General features: G+C 47.6%; 1 protein-coding gene across 2 annotated transcripts in view; it reads left to right on the top strand.

Annotated features, from left to right (window-relative positions):
- FBLN5 (fibulin 5) overlaps positions 1-23,038 on the top strand; it is an 84,677-nt gene that overhangs the window by 635 nt on the left and 61,004 nt on the right. The window contains exons 1-4 of one of the 2 annotated variants that reach the window (XM_036844303.1): positions 24-360; positions 3,346-3,400; positions 5,604-5,655; positions 9,498-9,752. In XM_036844303.1, the coding sequence (XP_036700198.1) occupies positions 305-360; positions 3,346-3,400; positions 5,604-5,655; positions 9,498-9,752 (418 nt within the window). In that variant the 5' untranslated portion in view covers positions 24-304. Of the gene's footprint in view, positions 1-23; positions 361-3,345; positions 3,401-5,603; positions 5,656-9,497; positions 9,753-23,038 lie in introns of those variants that run through there. The other variant, XM_036844304.1, reaches the window with a different exon arrangement.

Raw genomic sequence — 23,038 nt, 5'->3', positions numbered from 1 at the left:
TTTCCATCTTGAAGCCTTCTTTTGGGAGTGGGTATTTTATAAGACAGTTTCAGAAGCCAGCATCCGACAGAGGTCGGCAAAAATCTCAGAGCCTGATTCTTTCTTTCTTTTCCGAAAGGGCAGCAAATTTGTGTGCCGTTTAAATTTTTTTTTTAAGTTTTTTTTTTTTTTTTTTTAATTTGAGAGATCAATTACTAGTTCACTAGCAATTATTTTGCTGCATCGGCTGTTGGACAAGCGAACGGGCTAGCTGCACATCCCGGGGCTGGATTTGCTCTATGTCTGTGTGGGATTCTCAAAGGGCATGCGACCCAGAAGTCTCGAGCCAATGAAAAGTGGGGACTGCAGACAGAAATGCATGTAAGCAAACATTTTGATATTCCTTAAGGAAATTGAAGTTCCAGTCAAGTGATCGTTAAAGCTTGAAGAATTTTATCTAGATTACATCTGCAGTTTTTATCCAGCGCACTCTTGAAAACGTAGCTGCTTTAGACAAAGTGTGTGTGTGCGTGCGTGCGCGCGTGTGCATTCGTGCGTGTGTGTGTGTGTGTGTGTGTGTGTGCTGAAAACGAAGCTGTAATCCTGTCATCCTGGATCGGGGACCAGCACTTCTCTGACAGACAGCCCTGTGAGATTCAGTTGGTCCCCCACCTCCATCCCCACGCCCACCCCTGCCCAGCTTTCCTCCCACTTGAGGATGGAGCCCAAATAGGTGGACCCACCTGCTTTTGAAAGTTCCGGGGACCAGTTATGAGCATCAAAGGATTCCCAAAATTCTTATGGTTAATTTATTTTGGAGTTTTCTAGAGTTTTTCATGACAAAGTGCAGCTATGGGTGACACTGTGAGAGCAGCAATGCTTGGATGTTATGTCATTTTCGGGAAACCGTCTCAGTTAAGCCTGGAGTTTACTTGGCCCCCAGGCCCCAGCTGTGGCCCTTGCAGGAGGCCGGGCTTGAGATGGGGTTTCTCAGAGGAGACCTGTCCCAGGACTGCCCTCCAGCCAAAGGGAGTAGGGGAGGCGGGGTAGGGGGAGAAATGGGTTAGCATGCCTTTTCCACTAGGTCTTGAAGTCCACTGCGTTCAGTCAGCCTGTCCTGTCTCCAACAAAAACGAGACAGGGTTTTATAACCAACCAAAAGGAAACTTCATGTGAAGAAACAGGAAAACGTTGAAATTCATAATATACAGCCTGGAAAATAAATTTGTTATTGTTCTTTCATTCCTTCCAGATATAAATCTGGCTGTTGCGAATATCAAAAAGCCCTGGGATTTGGCTCTGCACTTTATAAGGTCAGAGCTGTCTCCAGTGTTCTAGAATCTGGCTCACGCAGGCACTCAGATGAAAGGAAAACTTGTGGGCTTCCAGGGTCTTTATTCTTTGGATTGAGGACTAGATGAAGGAAGTGGGCTTGCCTCTCCCAACACCACATGAGGGTCCTGTTTCCTCTGGATGTCGCCTTGATTCTGGGGCCCTCCAAGTACCCCGGGGTTGCTGATTCATATGAGCCTTCTGTCGTGGATTGAGTGAGTTTTGCAGTCTATTGAACGCTCTTTTTCTGAAGGGAGGGATTGTAAAGTGAAGGTGTACATTGACAGTAACAGGTCACTAAATCCAACCAGGTCCCAGGTCCACTGAATTACTGAAGAAGGCTTTGAGATCACCTCCTCCAGGAAGCCTTCCCTGACCTTCCATTCCCTACCCCCTGCCTGGCTGCCCTGGCACTCAGTGGGCATGTCTATCAGTGCCCTAACCAAAGGGTGTAGACATTATTGGTTCATGTGGCTCCCCCACCAGCTCTCCGGGGCAGCATCTGGGTCATAGTTTTGTAGTTTTTCTGCCTACCTAGGGTCCATGCTCGCAGCTAGTAATTACTCAGATAAACCCCTGTTGAACTCAATGATAACAGCACAAAATAAAGCTCTGTATTTGCATAGATTTTTTTAACCACCTTAACAATTTTCAAGGGTCCAGTTCAGTAGTGTTAAGTACATTCACAGTGTTGTGCAATCAATCTCCAGAACTCTTTTCATCTTGAAAAATTGAAATTCTATACCCATAAACACCTCCCTAATCCCTCCTCCCCCTGCCCCTGACACCCACCATTCTGCTTTCTGTCTGTAATTTTGATTGCTGTCAGTCCTTCATATAAGTGGAATCAAACAGTATCTGTCTTTTTGTGGCTGGCTTATTTCACTTAGCATAATGTCCTCAAGGTTCATCCATGTTGTAGCACTTGTCAGAGTTTCTTTCCTTTCTTTAATGCTGAAAAGTATTCCATTGCATGTATATAACACATTGTTTATTCATTTGTTGATGGACACTTAGGTTGCTTCCACCCTTTGGCTATTGTGAATAATGCTGCTATGAACACGGGTGTACAAATATCTCTTTGAGACCCTGTTTTCAATTCTTTTGTATATATACCCAGTACTGGGATTGCTGGATCATATAGTAGTTCCATTTTTAATTTTTTGAGGAACCTCCAGACTGTTTTCCATAGTGGCTGCACCAACGTACATTCCCACCAACAGTGCACAAAGGTTCCCAGTTTCTCCACACCCTCACCAGCTTTTGGCTTTTTTGGTTGTAGCCATCCTGTTGGATGTGAGGTGGTATTGATTTTGTATCTTTAAAGCTAACTGGCGACCACGATTTTGTTGGATAGCAGCTTGTGAATGATGAAGAGTAGAAATCGCAGGTTCAGGGGTTGGTGGCTTATGCAGAAACACAGTTTCTTGACACCTCCTCCTAAGTGTCAGCTGTGCTCCTTCTTGGGGCTGCCCAGGTCCCCGCGGCCTCTCCTCCATCAGGGTCTGTGTGAGGCGCGCCCTGGGAGCACGTGCGTTCTTTCCCCGTGACACCTCTGTTCCGTGGAACTCACGTGCTTCATGTTTGTACTTTCCTTTCCTCTCATCATCCGAGGGCACGACGGCTCCTTCACACTGTAGTCATTTCAGAATGAAGACGTTCAAAACTCAGGCAGGTCCGCTTGTGTCAGGAGTAAAGGCCAAGCAGCTGGTGAATACATTGTTAATACCATGACGGTGGGCGTTAGATTTGTTCTTTGAAGCAGCAAGACCCTTTATCTAAAAAAATGCCACCTAACACATTATCCCAACATATGAAACCAGTGGAGGGGGCACGGTTCTGTTTGGGGTGGTTGGGGCATCTGGAGTTTCCCCGGCCTCTCTGGAGCGTCGCCCCCCATCCCCCTGCCCAAAGACAAGCACAAGGTGAAGTCATCATTGTAAACACACAGGCAGTGCGAGAGGCACATGTTACCCCAGACCTGGGTCCAGGGAGTATCCTGAGCATTTATATTGACTTCTTGCTCCTCCACAGGATACTCACTGTGACCATTCTGGCTCTCTGTCTTCCGAGTCCTGGGAATGCACAGGTAAGACTTTTATTTTGTTACTTATCAGGAAGTGTGTTAAAAACCAGGGCGAGGGTGTCCAGCCACGCATTGTGTTGTTTACCTAAACCGAGCTCTTCATTGTACAGAGATTAAAGCTGGGGCTCAGGGAAGTTGAGACTTGCCCCAGGTGACGTAGTATATAAGCGGCAGGGCTGGACCTCGGTGTCCTGGTTCCCAATCCAAGACTCTTATAATCAGATCATGCTGCCTCATTGCTGTCCCTTTGGTGGGGCTGGGGGGTCTTGACTTAGTGTAAGTGTTAAAAAGTCAAGCGTGTTCTAGTGTTTCTGGGCAATGGTGCCCCTTCGGTGCCTGCATGTGGCCCACGTGGGTGTGTGTGGCCGACATGCAGTTGTGAGGCATCTCAGCGCCCAACCCGTGAGGACCCACCTCTGGCCCGGGCCCCTGGGAGGAGTGTGTAGGGGGAGCTTGGGCTCCTGGGAGACTGTGCAGAGAAGCCTGCACCGTCCCTGACTTTACAAAGTGACGGTTGTGTCAGCCCTTGAGAAATGTGGACAGATCCCTCCTGAGGAGCCCAGGGCAGCCCCTCTGCATCTCTAGCTCAGAAATGAGAGAAGCCCCACCTCTGAGCAGGGCTGAGGGGCCATGTAGTCAAATGGAAATGCACATTCATTTGCATGAACATATAGAAGACATTACAAAGTCACCAACACAGCCTCTCTAACAGTGGGTTACAGCTCAACAGTTCAGAGCCCTGAAATGGAACCAACAAAAATCTCACTAAGTAGACTGATGGTCTCCCAAACTTTCAGGGTATACGAGGGAAATCTTAGAATTTCAATTCATATTTATTTTGATCACACCCTTTAAATGTTTTTTCCCTTCATATTAAGAATTTTGAAATATATTTCATTGGAGGTGGAAAGAATCTTGGGAAGAGTACCAAAGACTTTTAGACCTTGGAAGGACCTTGGCGTCCTCTGATCTAGCTCTGTGGTGACAGTTAACATCTAGATCCAGAGAGGGCACGGGTTATAGTATAGTGTTTATTGCACTATAGGCACTTTACGTGCACTAACAATTTACTCCTTACAACCACTCAGAAGTAAGTAGTATCCTCTCCATTTTACAGATGAGGAAACTGAGGCATAGAAAAGTTATGCAGTGAGTAGGGGCTAGAGTGAGAATTTGAAGCCAGGCAGTGGACTTGAACCCACACCTGCACTTAGTTGGTGAGCCAGGGCTGCAACTCGAGTCTCTTGGTTTCCTGAACTTTATGGCACCACCTCCTGGCTCATCTGCTCCATTTCTTTTGGCCCAAGGCTCTAAGGTGCCTGAACCCACTCCCAGGAATGCAGGCTAAATCTATCATCTCCACAAACCAGCGCATAGCTCAAGGAAGTTGAACCCCATAAACCATAGGGAAGGCCAGGGAAGGGACCCCCACAGGCAAAACCACACCTCCTTGACTTATTCCTATAACATGTCAGCTCTAGGGGTGATTGTTGATCCCATGAGATTTTTCTAAATGCATGAAGTTGTAAGTCAAGTTGTATGTGAAGCCTGCAGCCCTCAGGGACTTTTGAGACCTGGCGGTCTCTGGAAGCATCTCATCTTTGTGTAATTGTCTTCCTGAGGTTAAAATGGAAGAATTTCCCCAATTCTATTTTTCTTAGAAAACTGACTACATCACTGTGCAGATTTATTTTATACACAGACCTCGTAATTAGGTCGAGGATTTCATAGGGGGCAAAGAATTCATGCCGGGCGCTGAAAAGGGGTTAAATAGCACCCAAAGAAAGAGAGTGGTTGCCCTTAAAAGCAGTCCTATCCTCTCTCAGAAAGGGCTGAGCACAGGGTAAGCCTCACTGGGCAGATCAGATGCGATTAATATTGCTCTTCATGACCAGAGCAGGAAGAAGTCCCCATAACCATCTGCTAAAAATGGGCGTTTTGAAGCAATGATGCAGGGGCTTAAAAAGTAATGCTAAAGTGTAAAATGATTGTAAGAAAATACCCAAAAAAGGGACAAATAGGGGTTATAACACAGATGTTGGTATTATAAATGCCTTGTTTCTTTTTTTTTTTTTTTTTGCCTTGTTTCTTTAACCATTTTCCGTACCTCCTGTGATGCAGTTAGAATACTTTTATAGTGAAAGAAAAAAAAAAAAGGTAAGTAAGCAAAATGACCTCTCCTGTTTCTCTCTCTCCCTTCCTGCAGCAACAATGCACTAACGGCTTTGACCTGGACCGCTCGTCAGGACAGTGTTTAGGTAGGAGGCCACTGAAGATCCTTCTCTGGGTGGGGTGCAGGGACAGCCCGATCACAGGACCATTTCTGTCTCAGCCGTCATTCAGTATTGTCAAATCTGTATCAGCCTTGCCCGTGGAAGAAAACAGTGCCACGGGATGGTTGAAATCAATGACACCCTTCCATTGATCACCTTCTTTGTGCCTGGCACTGGGTAAGCCCTGCAACAGGGCAAAGATGAGGAAGAATTGATCCCCAGCCTCAAGGAGCTCTCCATCTGTGTCAGTTTCCTAGGGCTGCCTTTACAAATTGCCACAAGCCTTAGTGGCTTAAACAACACAAATATATAATCTCACAGGTGCACAGGTCAAAAGCCCGATGGGAGTTCTACCAGGCTAACATTGAGGTGATGGCAGGGCGGTGTTCTTTTCTGGAGGCTTGAGGGAAGAATCCATTTTCTTGCTCATGCATATTGTTGGCAGAATTCAGTTTCTGTTTTTTAAAAATTGAGATGTAATTGACATACAACATTGTGTAAGTTTAAGGTGTGCAATGTGTTGACCTGATACACTTATGTATTACAATGTGATGACCACTGTAGCTTAGCTCACACCTCCCTCACATCACATAATTACCATTTCTTTTTTGTGTTGAGAACATTCAGGATTTACTCTCTTAGCATTTTTCAAGTATGCAATACAGTGTTGTTCATTATAATCACAATACTGTGCATTATTTCCTTAGAAGTTATCTTCTAACTGGAAGTTTGTACCCTTTACATCTCCCCATTTCCCCCACCCCCCAGCCCCTGATGACCACCATTCTATTCTCTATTTCTGTAAGTTTGGCTTTTTGGATTCCACACATAAGTGATATCACATAGCATTTGTCTTTCTCTGTCTGCCTTATTTCATGTAGCATAATGCCCTCAAGGTCCTTCCATGTTGCTGCAAATGGCAGGTTTTCCTTCTTTCTCATGGCTGAGTAATATTCACATGATTATTATTAATATTATATTATTCATAGGATGATAATATTAATAATATCACATCTATCTACCTATCTATCTATCTATCTATCTATCTATCTATCTATCTATCTATCTGTCCGTCCCAAATCTTTATCCACTGATGCACATTTAGGTTGTTTCCATATTTTGGCTATTGTGAATAGTGCTTCAATCAACATGGCAGTACATATATCCCTTCAAGATTCTGTTTTCATTTCCTTTGGATATATACCCAGAAGTGGAATTGCTGGATCATATGGTATTTCTAGGTTTAATTTTTGGAGGGACCTCCACACTGTCTTCCATAGTGGCTGCATGGATTTACATTCCCACAGAACTCAGTTTCTTGTGGTTGTAGGACTGAGGCCCCTGGTTCCTTGCTGGCTGTCGGCTGAAGGCCTTTCGCAGTTTCTAGAGGCCACCCTCTTCCTTGGCTCATGGCCCCCTCCTCCGTCTTCAAAGCCAGCTAGTTAAGTCCCTCACATGTTTCTGTTGTCTCATCTCTCTGACCAGTCCTTCTGCCTCTTCTTCTACTTTTAAGGATTTGTGTGATTTCACTGGGCCCACTCAGATAATCCCAGATAATTCCCCCATCTCAAGCTCTTCTTTTTTTTTTTTTAAGATTATTATTATTATTTTTAAGAGAACCCTTTTTAAAAAAAGTTTTGTTTATTTTTGGCTGTGTTGGGTCTTTGTTGCAGCCCGCCGGCTTTCTCTAGTTGTGGCTACTCTTTGTTGCAGTGCGTGGGCTTCTCAGTGCGGTGGCTTCTCGTTGCGGAGCACAGGCTCTAGGCGTGCGGGCTTCAGTAGATGTGGCACGCAGGCTCATAGTTGTGGCTCACAGGCTCTAGAGCACAGGCTCTGTAGTTGTGGCGCACGGGCTTAGTCGCTCCGTGGCAGGTGGGATCTTCCCGGACCAGGGCCCGAACCCGTGTCCTCTGCATTGTCAGGCGGATTCTTAACCACTGTGCCACCAGGGAAGTCCCCATCTCAAGGTCTTCTGATTAGCAACTTTAATTCCATTCCATCCATACCTAATTCCCCTTTGCCATGTAACCTAATGTAGCCACAGTTTCCAAGGAAGAGGACAGACATTTTGGGGCTGTTCTCCTAGCTCTCCATCTAGTGCGAGAGGTAGGTCTAGATGGAGTAAACTGTACAGGGTAGAATAAAGTCACTGTCAAGATGAGGTAAAAGCGATCAGCCCTGCAGAAGTAGGGGAGAGAGTGATGCCTTATGTCTGAGGTCAATAAAGAAAGCCTTCACGGAGGTCACATTTGAATTGGGTATTGAAGGATGAATAGGATCCTGAGAAATAGCGTCCCAGGTAGTAGGAACAGCATAAGCAAAGACCAGGGCATTGAAAAGACATTCAGAGTATAGACTAGTTTGTTGTGGATGGAGCATAGGGTATAGAAAAGGAATAAGGCTGTCCCCTCGGGGATATATTTACCTTTTTAATGATATTTGATTTAGGCCAAATCATTTGTAGTCTCTGAGCTTAGTTAGGGTTGAAAAGAATGATGGGTGGTAGGGAAAAAAGCCTCACCTTGGAAGCTCTAGGCTCGCACTTTGACTTAAGGTGAAGGGGGTTGAGATTGTGCCAAGGGATGCAGAGAGGGGCTGCAGCCGTCTTTTGTGGCCCACCAGTTTTAATGACGCTTTCAGGCTTACAGCTGGAAAATGGGACTCCACGCTTCCCTTTCCCGAGGCGGGAGTTGGCACGAGTCTCAGATGAGGTGGCTGGGGTGAGCGGTCAGGGTTCCGGCCTCTCTCTCCCAGCCTCCAGCCCCGCATGGAGCAGACCCCAAGGCTGGTGGGAGGCCCCGGTGGGGGGGGTCAGGGCAGCTGCTCATGCTGGTGCCTCAGTTCAGGCCTCCCCTGTCCCTGGCCCCGCAAGGCTGATTTTCTAGAGAACCTACCCCCCTGCCACTCCCACACCCTGCTCTAGACACAACAAGCAGAGCACCAGCCTGGCTGGAAACGGGCCCTGTTTGTTGGCACGGTGTGAGCCAACTCTCAAGTAAGCCTCTGCTTTCCTAATAAGAAACTAGCTCTCGGCCAAGCCTTGTCTTTCTGGATGCAGCGGACTCTTTCTCCCTGCCCAGCTGTTATTTGGAGTAGAAGTGGGTACAATTATTAGGTCCATCCCAGCGTTTCCCGAGTGTCATATGGACACAAAAGAGTACCTGAGATGTTTTTAGGTGATACATCCACGGGTAAACAATCTTTATTTTGATAGTTATATATTTATTTTTACTTACCTTCTATTTTTGATCATTGATAGGGTTTTTTTCATTTGCTGTCATGATGTAAGATGAAAAAAATACGTTTACTTGGGTTTTCTTTTTCTTTCTTTTTTTTTTTATGTGGCCCATTTTTAAAGTCTTTATTGAATTTGTTACAATATTGCTTCTGTTTTATGTTTTGGGTTTTGGGCCCCGAGGCCTGTGGGATCTTAGCTGCCCGACCAGGGATGCAAACCCACACCCCCTGCATTGGAAGGCGATGTCTTAACCACTGGACCGTCAGGGAAGTCCCAGCTTGGGTTTTCAGTGTGGGTTCACTTCAGAGAAAAGTATTAAGCATGTGACAGTACAGGTTTTGGTAGCTGTGGCCCAGACGTCACGATGATGGCATTTGATGGCTGCTGTTTGGGTGACACTTGTCAATTTGATTCAGTTCAGCCAGTATCTGGGGAGTAGCTGCCAGGCACAGCCCTACATGTTTGGGAGCAGATTCTGGTAAAGAGTGTTTTGGGGTCCTTCATGGCGTTCTCGGTACAGAGATCTGCTGAAATTTGCACCATGTGGCCAAGGGGCCACTAACGCCTGTCCTTTCTGTGGCCCTTGCAGACATTGATGAGTGCCGGACCATCCCCGAGGCCTGCCGAGGAGACATGATGTGTGTTAACCAAAACGGCGGGTATTTATGCATCCCCCGAACAAACCCAGTGTATCGAGGGCCCTACTCCAACCCCTACTCCAACCCCTACTCAGGTCCGTACCCAGCAGCTGCACCCCCGCTGTCAGCTCCAAACTACCCCACGATTTCGAGACCTCTCATGTGTCGCCTTGGATACCAGATGGATGAAGGCAACCAGTGTGTAGGTGAGTAGCCCAGCGTCCTAGGCTTCCTCTCCATTGGTGAAGGCATCGTCCTAGTGTAGCAGGTCAACCCCAAATGGGAAGTCAGTTCCCATGCAATGAACCAGTGAAACAACCTACGTTCTACATGGTTCTTTCACTCTTAGCAGCCTGTGTCTCTGGGTACCCTCCCACCTAGGGAGGAGTTTAGTTTGCTGTCTCATTGACAGTCCTCCAGAAAGCCAATTTGTTTTTTCTTTATTTTCATCTATCTATCTGTCTATCATCTATGTATCTATCGATCGATCTATCTACCTATCATCTATCATCTATCTGTCATCTATCTATCAATCATTCATCTATGTATCTGTCTATCTGCCTTTAGATCATATCTATCATCTATCTGTTTGAAGACCAAGGTCATGTTTTCTCTCTTCGATAACAAATATATCTGGTCAGATGTAGTAAGTGAATCCCAGAGAGAAGATCTAGAAAGGACCAGCTTTCTAGGGTCTTCAGCATCACTCACCCTTGAATGGAACGTTTGCTCCTGAAACAAAAGAAGCCTTGAGGGCCAAGGCCAACTGTTCTGGAAAGAAAGTGGGTTCCTTGGGTGGGGACGAGGGTTCTTTTGACCAAAAGGAACCTCGCTGATGGGAGCTCATAGCAAGAGTGGACCTTGGGGAGGAAGGAGACGCCATATGCCATGATGTCCCCAGGCTGTTGGCAAGTGGTGTGACAGGTGCCCTGGTATGCACTGGTGCTCTGTTGGCCAGTGTGGCCTTGGTGGAGGTTTACCTGGGATCCTCCCTTGTTGCTTCAGCTTTGGTTGGACCAAAACTTTGCAACTGTCTCCAGCTTTGGGAGATGGTCTAGAGTGATGATGACTCCAAAGTTTTTTGATCATGCACCCCATCTGCAAAATCTTTCTGAGCCTGGACCCTTACTATATGCATGTTTATAAATTACATGCATATCCTGTTATTCTAATATGGTTGGAGGAGTGTAAAGTATATGTAAGAGATAGAAAAATTTAAAGGATGTGATCAAAATAAATATGAATTGAAATTCTAATATTTCCTTCCTATACCCTGAAAGTTTGGTAGACCATCAGTCTACTTAGTGAGATTTTTGTTGGTCCCATTTCAGGGCTCTGAAGTGTTGAGCTGTAACCCACTGTTAGAGAGGCTGTGTTGGTGATTTTGTAATGTCTTCTATATGTTCATGCAAATGAGTGCATTTCCATTTGACTACATGGAAATAATGTGCAAACAAGTGTCATTCAGAGCTAAAAGGGAAATTGGATACACCTTAACTAAACTTCTCTATTCTTACTGGTCTCAAGGGGTGTGTGTGTGTGTGTGTGTGTGTATGTGTGTGTGGGGGGGTGGGCAGGGAGCTGGCCTATGGTCACTTTGAACATATATGAGTGTTCACGGGAAAGAGTAGACTGAATCAAGCCGTGGACTGAAGTGCTGGTGGGGAAGATAGTAACGTACTTCCTTACAACCAGTAGAACAATAGACCGCTGTAACTGGCAGGGACTTTAACAGTCTTTAACTGCAGCCTCTTCCTTTTATAAAAAAGGGAATGTGAGCTCCACCAAGTTAGGTAATTATGGGAGTCCAGCTCTCCTGACAACCAGCCTACATTTTCCTAACTCGCCCACGTGACCTGTCTCGTTTGGTAGAAAAGAAATGATCCCGAAGCAAATGCAGAGAAAGAGAGGTTGGAGGTGGGGTGATGCTCTTCCAAGATGTCCTGTGGGGCTGGATAAGCTGAGTGACCATGTGCACGTCTTGAAGTGAGGAAGGGGGTGGAGTGACCCGCAGAGTCACTCCAGGGTTTCGGGAGGGGCTTTGGGTGGCTGTAGGGCTCCCTGATGTCTTGGGCAGTCCTGCAGGCCCCTTTTGGGGAACAGCCTGGCGTGGCCACGGGGCTCTCTGAAACACCCCCTCCCTCCCACAGCCCTCTTTCCAGGATCCCAGTGCCCTCGAGAATAAGATGCGTCTGGGAACCCTGTTCATCTCCTGGTCCCTGTGACATCATGCACTTTTACAGGCCCCCAACCTGTCACACGGGAGATGTGGAGTCTTCATAATGGCCCTTTTGTAAGGAGAATACGATCCAGGAACCCTAGGAGTTCTGGCACCCGGCCCGTCCACTTCCAAAAAGTTCAGCCTTATGCATTCATAAGTCCCGGGTTCCTTCCAACCTCCCTTCACCCCACCCTGCCTTTTCTGGTTTACACAGGTCCTTCTGGGCATTATGAGAGGGGAAGTCATGGGGAGGGGGCCCCAGAAGGGCGGGAACAGGGATGAGAGAGGTGGGCCTGGGAACAGGCCACAAGGAAGCAGGGCTCAGAGACGGGGGAAGAGGGGGGAGGAACCAAAGGAACCGAGAGGGGGACATTGTTGAGAAAGGAGAAGGAGGTGATTGGGGTTGTCACTGCCAGAGAAGGAGTGTCCCTGTTTCCCAGAATGTAGGTCTGATCCTGGGGAGGAAGCTGGAGTGAGCAGCTCCAGTGTGATGGGGAGAATCGGGAAATGCTTCTAAAACTTGGGTGCTCTGCGAGAGGAGGACCACATCTCCAGGGGGCCTTCTCCTCTTCCTCCTCCTCAATGTAGAAAATAATCAACAACAGTAATGATGCCAGCAGTAGGAATAAAACCAAACACGTAGTGCTGCATGCCAGGATCTTTACCTGAATGAACATGTTGAATCCTCACCACAACCCCTGCGGTAGGACTATTGTTGTTCCTGTTGGCCCTGAAGCACAGAGAGGTTAAGAATCTGTCCAAAGTCACATAGCAAATGAGGGCCGAGCCAGGATTTGAACCCATTCAGGCTCTGGATGAGGAAACTGAGGCTCAGTGAGGTAAAAGTTTGTTCAAGCCTCTCAAGAGTTAGTCCTGGAGCCATGATGAAAAACTAGGGCCTTCTCTTGCCTTCTTTTTTTTTTGTAAATAAATTTTTGTTCTGTAAAACTTTGAACCTAGACAAAAGCAGAGAGATCATAATGAACACTTGTCTACTTTTCACCCAGTTTGGTAATTGTCAACACAGACCCACTCTCATTTCTTCTTTACTCTGACCCAGTGGATCAATTTAAAGCAAATCTCAGGCATCAGATCATTTTATCCTTAAATACTTCAGAATGTATCTCTAAGAGATAAAGCTTCTTCAAAAAATCATAGTCACAATACCGTTATCAAACCTACAAAAATCAACAATAATTCCTTTTTATCATTAAATATCTGGGTGGGATTCAACTTTCCTTGGGCATTTCATAAATGTCCCCTTTCTATTGTTTTCTTTTAGAATCAGATCCAAACAAGGTCTACAGATTGCATTTGGTTGACAGATCTCTTAACTATCTCTTAATCTTCTTTGTCTCTCTTACCACGTGTTTGTTGAAGAGGCTGAGTCATTTGTCCTGTAGAATTACCTACATTTGGGATATTGCTGCTTGTGTTCTTGGGGTGGTATTTAACGTATTCCTTCAACCCCTCTATTTTTCTGTAAACTGGTAATAGTTAAATCTAGAGACTTGATCCAATTGAAGTTTAAAGTTTTGGGCCAACTGTTTCCTACATAGTGCCCTTGCTCTTTTGTCCTTTCCATGCCCTGGTTTCTTCCCATAAACTGTAAGTAAGTCTGCCTTAAAAAAAGCAAGTGGACACTTTTCACTGAGGCTTACTCTTTCTGGGTTTTGGACCCACTTTCAATTTCAGCAATTTCCTGCCTTGTCCCCTGCCTCTGCAGGCTGGGCAGGGCCAGGCTCAGAGCCCGGGTCCCCTGAAGCCCTGAGCTTCCTTCTTGACCTCTCTGTTTGGTGTTCCACTTGGGAGGTGACTAGACCCTGCTCTTTCTGGAACAAAGTTTGGCCTCAGATTTGAGTCCACAAGCCCCAAGATGTAAATCTGGATCACTCAGGACCTTTGCAGGCAGAGTGATGCAGGCAGTAATCCAAGAATTACAGTTCAGGAACCAAGAAAATCTTTGTCATCAAGAAAACTGGCATCTTGGCTTGGGGGTGCTCAGCACCAGGGCAACTTCCATGAGGGTGGTGGACTCATGGCTGGTTAGAATGTGTCCCCCAGATGCTGGCCCCTTGGGAGATCTGGTGGTCAGCATCTCAGAGGATGGAGAGCCAGATAGACATGGTTACTGGCAACCAGGAAAGGGCTGATGCAGGAAAGGCAGAATGCTGTGGAGTTAACAGTGTTGGTGCTGAAGACTCGGGGAAGGGCGAGCTGAGCAATTGGGACACCTGGGATTTGAACCCCTGTTAAGGAACCTTTCTATCATCATACTGCCTCTGAGAATAGGACCTTTGGCTAGGGTCCCTGAATGTTGATGCCACTTGTTTACGCGTATTTGTCCCGTTTGGGGCTCAACTCGTCACCACTCTGGGTGGACATTCTTCGTTCTGGCTTTGCTAATCAGCTTGGCTCAGTGTCAAATCTAGGGACTCCACCAATAACTAATGCTCATGAAATGTTTCACAACTGAGAAAGCAGTCTTTTACTAGAGCCGCGCTACCCCAGGGACTGAAGGAATTCCTCTGGTCATTTGTGAAGTTACAAGCAATATCTTTATACTCCCTCCTGGCCTGGGGTTTTCTCATTGATCAAAGCGCCTGGGCGGGCAGAGAGGAACACAAATGGATCCTTTTGGAAGATGAATGGCATTGGCCTGAGGCTTTCCCTTGAGTTATTTTTCCTGAAAGCCAGCCAACGTGTATTCAGTCACTGTTTATAGAGCACCTCTTTGGTGCCAGGCTCTGGCTTAGGCACTGAGGGGGCAGGGAGTCTGGGCACAGCCGTGGGGCTGTCTTCAGAGCTTTCCATCAAGGAAGGGAGATTAGTCACGGAACAAGCAGCTGAACTACTAGGCGGCCTCTGATTGATTCCTGAGAAGTTCGAAGAGAAGGCAGAGATGGGAAGGCTGTGTGTGCTGGAGTGGAGAGGGCTGGAACTGGGAAGCCAGCCAGGCCTTGATTCTCACCTTGGTTTGGCCACTTCCTGGCTGTGAGACTGGAGCCTCAGTTTCCTCATCTGTAAAATGGGTACAACAATGCCTACCTCACAGATAACACGTGAAAATATCTTGCCCGGTGTCTGCACGGAATATCACGTGGTAAATGTTAATTGAGAAAGATTCTAGGGTCTTGAGATAACCTGTAGAGAGTCATCGAGTCTGAAAATGTATTGACGGCCTAGTTCTTGAAAACTTTTGAAATGACCTAAAACCGAGCGTGGTACTCACCCACCTTGCAGACCTTGCTGGGCTTTGCCCAGTTCAGTGCTTAATGAGCCTTCAGTCAGATGCTTCGAGATGCCGGCAAAGGCTAGGTTTATTTAATCGTGGAACAAAACAATTAACTACCCAGCAGGTAAGACAAGGGCAAGAGCGTTTGGATGGGGCAGACGCCTGCAGGCTTTTCTTCTTACTTTTTTAATACAGGTTTGAAACCAAGTCCTCCGGATGAGACTGGAAAGAGAGTACAGGAAGCAGAAACCACTCGGTTCTTTAGCTGCTAGAGGCATCGGGACCAGGCAGGCCTGGTGAGGAGGGGGACCCAGGATTGAGGTGGGACACAGTCAGGTTTGCTCAGATGTCCTTGTGAACTGGGCCTCAGCAAGCCTGTTCACATGCGGCACCCCCACTCAGGTTGTCCCATCTTGCCTCAGGTCTCTCCCAATCATTGGCTGGGACGGTGAGCAAGCAGCTCAGCCTCTCTGAACCTCAGTTTTTCCATCTGTAAATAGGGATGACAGCATTAACTATTAGTGTAGGATATTTGTGAGAATTCGATGAGATAGTCCATGTGCCTGGTCTAGTATGGAGTCTGGCTCTCAGTAGGGGTTAATAACAGTTAGTTGTTATAATGTTATTTTTACTGTGTCAGATCTCATCATTCCGTGATGAATTCTCCTACTCCAAACGCCTAGTCCTGTTATTCTGTTATTGTTTATTCTTTCCTCTGGGAATTAGACTTAAGAATGCAAGGCTTTTAGAGGGTTGAGGGTTGAATTCTTGCCGCTTTCAGTGGCAGGGGTTGGGGTTACTTGTGCTTCCAAGGAGAATGCAGCAGAGAAGGGGCTCCAGGAGGTTGTTCAGAGCAGCTCTTCTTAGACATGAATGTGCCCCTGAGTCACCTGGGGAAATGCAGAATCTGACTCTGCAGGTCTGGTCTGGGGCCTGAGGTTCTGCATTTTGCAGAAGCTCCTGGATGGTGTGACGCTGCTGGTCCAGGAAGGCTCTTGTCCATCTGTCTACTCTTAGATAGGCCTGCATGTAAAGAAAGGGAGAAACTTTATTTTTTAAATGAAATTCCTATATTATATGAATCTGTTAGAAGAATGTATTACTTTTGTTTAAAAACAAAACCAAAAAAATCCAAAAGAAATGTTTTTAAAGCCTAAATTGAAGCAGCATGCTGTAGTGGTAAAGACAGGACATCAGTAAGGGCTGCACTCTGATCCCAGATTAGCTGTGTGCCGTTAAGAAAGTCACTTGGCTTCTCTGGCCTAAGGTTTATTATCTGTAAAAAGAAGGGATTAGGGGTCTTAATATGGGGTCTGTGGATGGAATTTAGGGGATCCATTTTCGTCTTTTTTCTCTACTAACTTCTAATGAAATTTAGTATTATTTTTCTTTATAGAGGCAGTTAAGCCACAGGACTCTTAGCAATACCTGTGGCAGTATTAACAAGAGAAACACAGATATTTATACATCACATTACAGCTCTACCAGTTATTCTGACATATTTTGAAGTTTTTGATGTATTTTGAAATATTATTTTGAGGTATTCTCACTCACTGTTACTTCAAAATTGTAGGAGATATTAGACCTGCTGTCCAATCTTGTCATTTCTAATTTTTGTCACTGATAAAGAAGCGTGTATATTACTATACATATTACACATTTGTTTAAAAAATATTTTGATAACTGTCTTTCAGTGTAATTGGGTTCTTTCATAATCCTGTGAATTTAATGTATGCAATTAAAAGCATTATTCTGAGAGAGGGTCCATGGCTTCATCGGTCTGCAAAACACATTCCCTGGACCAGATGATTTCTTCAATTCCCAGTCCTTAGGAAAGATAATGTTTGTTTCCAGACAGCCTGGGTTTTCTGTTAACTCGTGCTCACCTGGATCACTCGTGATGTGGTCCTTCTCTACTTGTGTGTTTCAACCAGCCCACGTGCTTGGTGACATCTTCGGCTAGGACCATGTCAGTCCTCCACTTATGAGGAAGCCCGAACCACCCACAGTTGGAGCCGCCCATGGGGACTGGCCCAGGCCTGTGGTGAGGTCCGGGACACTGGCCAGCCTCCACGCTGGGTGGGAACCCACCGTGGGGCACGCCCGGCCCTGGGTGCCTTTGTGTGTGGAATAGGCACTTCCCCACTGCTTAGCGTGGCAGTTTTCTCAATGAACCACAACTTTTTCTTGGCTCTCACCTTATGTTCCTTGGTCTGGTCGTGTTCCTTTTCAATATGTTCCATTCTGGGATTAGCCAGTTGTGTGTGAAGAGCAAGTGTGGGTGTTGCAAGAGGATGGAGAAGTGGGAACTTTGAGCAGCAGCACGATCCAGCTTTGCTTTTGATGGTTCCAGTGAAGGCAGGTGTTAAGGCCACATCTCCAGAGAACCCCTGCTGGAGGACCGTTGCAGCCCGTTTAGCCACGTGTGCTTGAGATTAGTGGAAGATGCATGTTACGATGCTTCTCAGAGAGGCGCAGTGGTTCTGGATGTGTGGGAAGGCGTCCGTACCTCCTCCTCTGTTGTCGAGACTGGTGGTAGATTTCTTTTCAAAGACCCTTTTGATGAAGGGGGGTGAGCACACCACAGGCAAACTTGAGAGCAGAACTGCTCGCATAGGTTCTGTGCCCGCCTTGGCAGCTTCTGCAGGAGCTCTGCATGGCTCTGATCTGCGTGTGTGCATGGTGTCTGCGGCTCCTGCTCCCACCCCAGCGTGATGCAAGAAACAGAGTGATTTGGGAACTCTCTGTGCTATTAGGAAAGGATTAAATGAAATAAAGAAGTAAAAATACCATATGAAAGCAAAGTATTAGTGTCATGGAGAGTGTGTGCATGCGTACTGATTGAAAACCATATGAAACTGATCAGTATGGTCAGTTTCAAAATCAGTATGAAACTGATTAAAACCATAAATTAGGAATCATATTTAATGTTGCCAACAACAGCCTCAAGTAAATATCGTCTGCGAGACGCAAGTTATATCTGCTGTTACCCAAAGAAAGGGGATCTTTGTTTTCTCAAAGGCCTGGAGGGAGTCGGTGACTAGGCCAGGGAGTGGTGGAAGGCAGTTGGATGCGTGGGGAGAGCGTGGGCTCTCGATTCAGAGATGCTGGGGTTTGAACCCCATCCCCGCACAGGTGCCTGGCTCCGAGCGGTAAACCCTTTGAGTGGCCTGTCTACCAGATGGGATGATAGTACTTACCTTGTGGGGTTGTTTTTAGCAAAGGATGTGCCGAGTGTCTGATAGTCCTGTCTGCAACCCCTAAGCGATTGCTGCTGTCACTCTCCCTACCCCTTCCCAGAGGGGCAGCAACTCTGTTGCGTCATATCTTACCAATCCCTGCCCAGCCACAGGGGCAGACAGGGGGCAGGTGCTTGCTGGCAGCTTATCCCTGGTGGGGAGGTTTGAGGCGGGAGAGGGAAAGGGGAGGAATTCCCTGGCGGCCCAGTGGTTAGGACTCTGTGCTTCCACTGCAGGGGGCACGGGTTCGATCCCTGGTCAGGGAACTAAGATCCCGCATGCCAAGCGGTGTGGCCAAAAAAAAAAGATGGCGAGGGAAAGGCACCGCCTTTGGGTTTGTGACGACGTGCTGATTCTTCTCCCCGGCTCCACTCAGCCAGAGGGCCTGCCTTTGAGCTGTTCTCTGGGGCCCTCTTACCCCTGGGGGTGCCTAGGAGGCAGATGGGTACATTCATTCTCTTCCTTTGGCTGCCAGCCTCTTTGGACACATGGACACGCAGACAGACAGAAAGACAGACTCCAGGCCACGCTGGCCAGGCAGGCAGTGACTGGGAAGTGCTGGTGGGCTGGTCTGACCCGTCATCAGAGAGACCCCTGAGTCAGATGACCCCCGAGCAGTCTGGCCGGTCTCCCGCTTGGAGGCAGAAAGGCTGCGGCTTCCTGGCAGCCCCCAGGTGTGTGACAGAGGGCAGGCAGGTGCCCACGTGCTCTCACCAGGGCGTGGGTGTTGGGAGTTGGGACTGTGGCGGGAGGGTTCCTTGGATGCAGCCACTGTGCCGGCATCCGCCGTTTATCCTCAGCATCTGGCAGCGTGAATTCTCAATAAGCTATTGACAACTAATGAATGAATGAGTGAAGGGATGAATGGAAGGAGAGTGTGGGCACCGTTCAACTCAGGTGAGTGGGGGTACCTTCACTCACTTCCACACTCGGTCTCTCATCACCCCTCAGAGCCCACCCCTGACCGGCCCCCGCTGTGCTGGGTGCCGAGGGAGGACCAAGATGACCAAGTGTCTCTCTGTTCCTTGAACGCCAGGGCCGTGGTTACTGTGTGTGCCCCCGCACCTGGCATGCTTCCTTGGACCACCGGCACTCAGTGGGTGTTGAACTGAATTGAATTTACACTGTAGCTGAGGGGCTGATGGGAAAAGATGCTTGTGAAGAAGCATCTGTTCAGACCGATTTACGAAGAGACCCACCTCCACCACCCTTTCCGCTTTGGGCTGTGCCACAGGGGAAATCTGTGGTAGGCTGTGTTCTTTCCACCTTGGACCTGGGACTTTGTTTCTCTGCCATGGGAGGGATTGGCTCTCAGGGATCCGCCTCCAGCCAGGGTCAGCTCCTCACAAAACTCCAAGGGGCGCCATTCAATTGTATGACATGCCGTTGGCATCCCCTGGAGCCCAGCAACCAGCAGGAGACTCCTGTTTGTCTTGGAAACAGAGGTGCATGCTTGGGGAAGGGTCCCCGGGCCATCTCCTTGGGGGCTGGCAGGGAAAGGACATTCACAGGATTCCTTCCCTCCAGAGGGACTCAGACATCCGACTGGATGTTAAGGACTGACCTCCCATTCCCCTCGGCTTGTCGGAGCCGGGCCAGAGGGGAGATGGGGACAGCCAGCGCTGGGCCCTGCCCCAGGCCGCCAGCATCCACGGGCTCCAGGGGACGCGGGCGGGTCAGGGCTGGGCGGCGGTGAGGCGTGGGGGACTTGTCGGTGTGAACTGACTTTCCCTCAAGCTAAAACGTTTGCAGAAACCCAGCCAGAGTTGATTTATGAGCCCCACATATTTCACAGGTCTTAACGCATCCCCCAGGAATCAATGAGGTCAGACAGAACAGACTTTGCATCCGGAATCAGTATGAAATTGGCATCTTCAACAGTTCCCATGGGAAGCAAGGGATAATAATTTAAGGGAGATTATATTAAATACTGCAAAGACACAAAAAACCTGGACTCTGCTTCATTCCCGTTGGGGAGAAAGACAAGTCATCTGTTTTCTGCATCTGAGCTGGATGAGGGGTGGCCATTTCTGCTGAAGCCACTGTGACCAAAATGAAGCATGATGGGAGGGGGGCGCTAGGGCGGGCGATGAACTCAGAGCCAATTTAGCAGGGACCACAGCATCCTGTACTGTGTCCTCTGCTGCATGCTCTGTAACTGTGATAAATAGACATTTGTGATTATTTATTTAATGTCTCGCTGTCCAGCAGGAACTTTCTGTCTTGTTCACCATTGTATTTTTAGCACCTGATAAATATTTGTTGAACAAGCAGGAAAGCGACATGCGGTGACTTGTATGTATAGTGTTCAGATGAGTGAGAGAAACTGATTACATCTCAGGTACAGTTGTCCACATAGATTAATTTATTATCATTAATGGACTTTGTTCATTTATCATTTCCATGCTGGGGTCTGTGCTGTGCACACAAAGATAAATCAGGCGTCATCACCACCTTCGGGAATTCACACTCTCTTGCCAGGAGTTGAGGTAGGTTGGTAGGACGTAGGGAACCCAACACATACGTAGTTACAGCCCAAGGTAATGGGACAGCAGCCAAAGCAGGTATGAGGCTCTGTGTTGGCCCTGGCTGGAGTGATCATAGAATCCTTCCATAAGGACAGGTGTTACACATCTGTGCATCCATTTGATTATTACAGATATTCACTGAGCACGTCGCTGTGTCAGACACTGCCAAGTCCTGGGAGGGGATCTAAAGATGAATAAGAGTTGGTCCCTGCCTTCAAGATCTCACAGCTGAGCAGATGTGAGTGGGAGTTGGGGAAGGGTGCGTGCACATAACTCATCAGTGTCTTTACACGAGCCAGAGTGTGAGAGGTGGTGAGAGCAGTGGGGCCGGGTGCTGTAGGGGTGCCCGCAAGGAATAGGGATTCTGCTCGGGCAATGGATATGATGGCCTCTAACTCGATGTTTGGAGGCTTGAGTAGAATTTTCATGTGGGAGGTGGGGAAGGGCTTTCTGGGTTGAGGGAACAGCCTGGGCAAAGACATGGAGGCCAGAAACTTCCCGGCACATTGAGGACTACCGGTGAGGACCAGCCTTGGTCCCGAGCCCATTGGTCACCTGCCCACTTACGACAGCCAGTGCGTGGCCGCAGCACGGACATGGGGTGCGGTCGGGGCAGCTGTAGAGTGAGAGATGAGGCTAAGGAACTTGGCAGGAACTTGGCATGGCCTTGAATGCCGTGCCAATCTCTTGGGCTCTGTTCTGTAAACACTGGTTTTTCAGTGGTGTCTTGACATCTGTTTGAAGAAGATTCCTGGTTTAGGAGCCCAGGAATTAAATCAAGACTGGGGTCTTGATTTAATCTCATCCCTGCAACAAGCTCAGTGGGGGGTCGTGGCTCCTGTTCCCTCTCTTTCGGGGTTCCGTTTCCCCATCTATACAAGAGGGGCTGGACCACAGTCTCCAAGGCTCCCCCCAGCCCTGACCACTCAGGATATGGACATGCTTGTGACAACTAGGTGAGGGTACCTTCTGGAGGCAGGTAGATTCTAGAGATAGTATCTTTTCACTGGAGGCAGTGATTTTGCAGTAAGTCTAAACTAATGATTGGACCACCTCTAATGATATCGCCTCCATGCTCTCTAAGAGTCCTGGTTGGAGCCTTCTTTTAAGCTTGAGGCAGAGATGAGCCCTTTTTTTGAGTCCCTCCAGGAAAGGGGCATCAGTGGATGATGATGAAATTAGCTCTGACTGTGATGATAGCACATGGCCTGGTCCTGTTAGAAATCTGGCGTTGCCTTTATAACACCTGGGGAGAGTTTGCAAGCAGCTGGAGCAAAACACAAATTCCTTGCAGAGCCAAGAATCTTCTTAGATTGACCAACGGGCTAAGAATGTAAGAGTTCCATAATCAGACCTTTCTGGGAAATCCCCACCTCAGACCTTCTAAACAGACCCTTTTTAAAGGATCGTCTCAATCTCATTTAGCTCTAGAGAGCAAGAGCTGGCCCAGGACCAGGTGGCGCTGGCCTGTGGTCTGATGGCTACTCACTGTGGGAAGCTGGATCCTATAGTTACATCCTTAAGGGACTCCCTTAATTATAATAATTCCCACTTGAACACTGCCTCTCGCTTTTCCAAATGCTTTCGCATCCACTGAATTCTCAGACAGCCCAGTAGGCAGGCTCAGGATCGTTTTCCCCATTTTAGAGAATACTTGGAAGGGCTCTGTGACTGTCCCAATATCCCACAGTTCGTCTGTGGGAGAGGCCGACCAGAGTGTAGACTTGCTGACTTTCAGACCCTCCTCCTCTGGTGAGATGGGCCAGATGCTCTTTACTGATCACAGGCTACACTGGCCTCCTTTGTCTTCTCAAACAGAGCATCCCTACCCCAGGGCCTTTGCACTTTCAAGTCCCTCTGTTTGGAACTCTCTCTGGTTCATTCTCCTCTTTCAGGCTGCAGCTCGGTAGATGATACCTTCTTAAAGAGCCTGTCCCTGACCAACCTGTCCAAAGTCACCCTGCAATCATTCTCCGTCACAGCCCGTATCATTATTATTTGTCCCGAACTTGAGAGTGTGTAAAGTCATCTGGAGGGCTTCAAACACAGACTGCTGGCGCCCACCCCCAGAATTTCTGATTCAGTAGGTCTGGGGTGAGGCCTGGGCTTTCAAGTGATGCTAATCCTTCTGGTCCGGGACCTTACTTTGAGAACCCCTGATTGATGACTATCTTTTAATTAATTAGTTTTATTGAGGCATAAGTGACATGTAACATTATATTAGTTTCAGGTGTACAGTATAATGATTCAATGTATATATTGTATCCCC

This window comes from Balaenoptera musculus, chromosome 2, assembly GCF_009873245.2.
Source record: "Balaenoptera musculus isolate JJ_BM4_2016_0621 chromosome 2, mBalMus1.pri.v3, whole genome shotgun sequence".
Lineage (NCBI taxonomy): Eukaryota > Metazoa > Chordata > Mammalia > Artiodactyla > Balaenopteridae > Balaenoptera > Balaenoptera musculus.
This window is presented reverse-complemented; position numbering and strand designations above follow the sequence as displayed.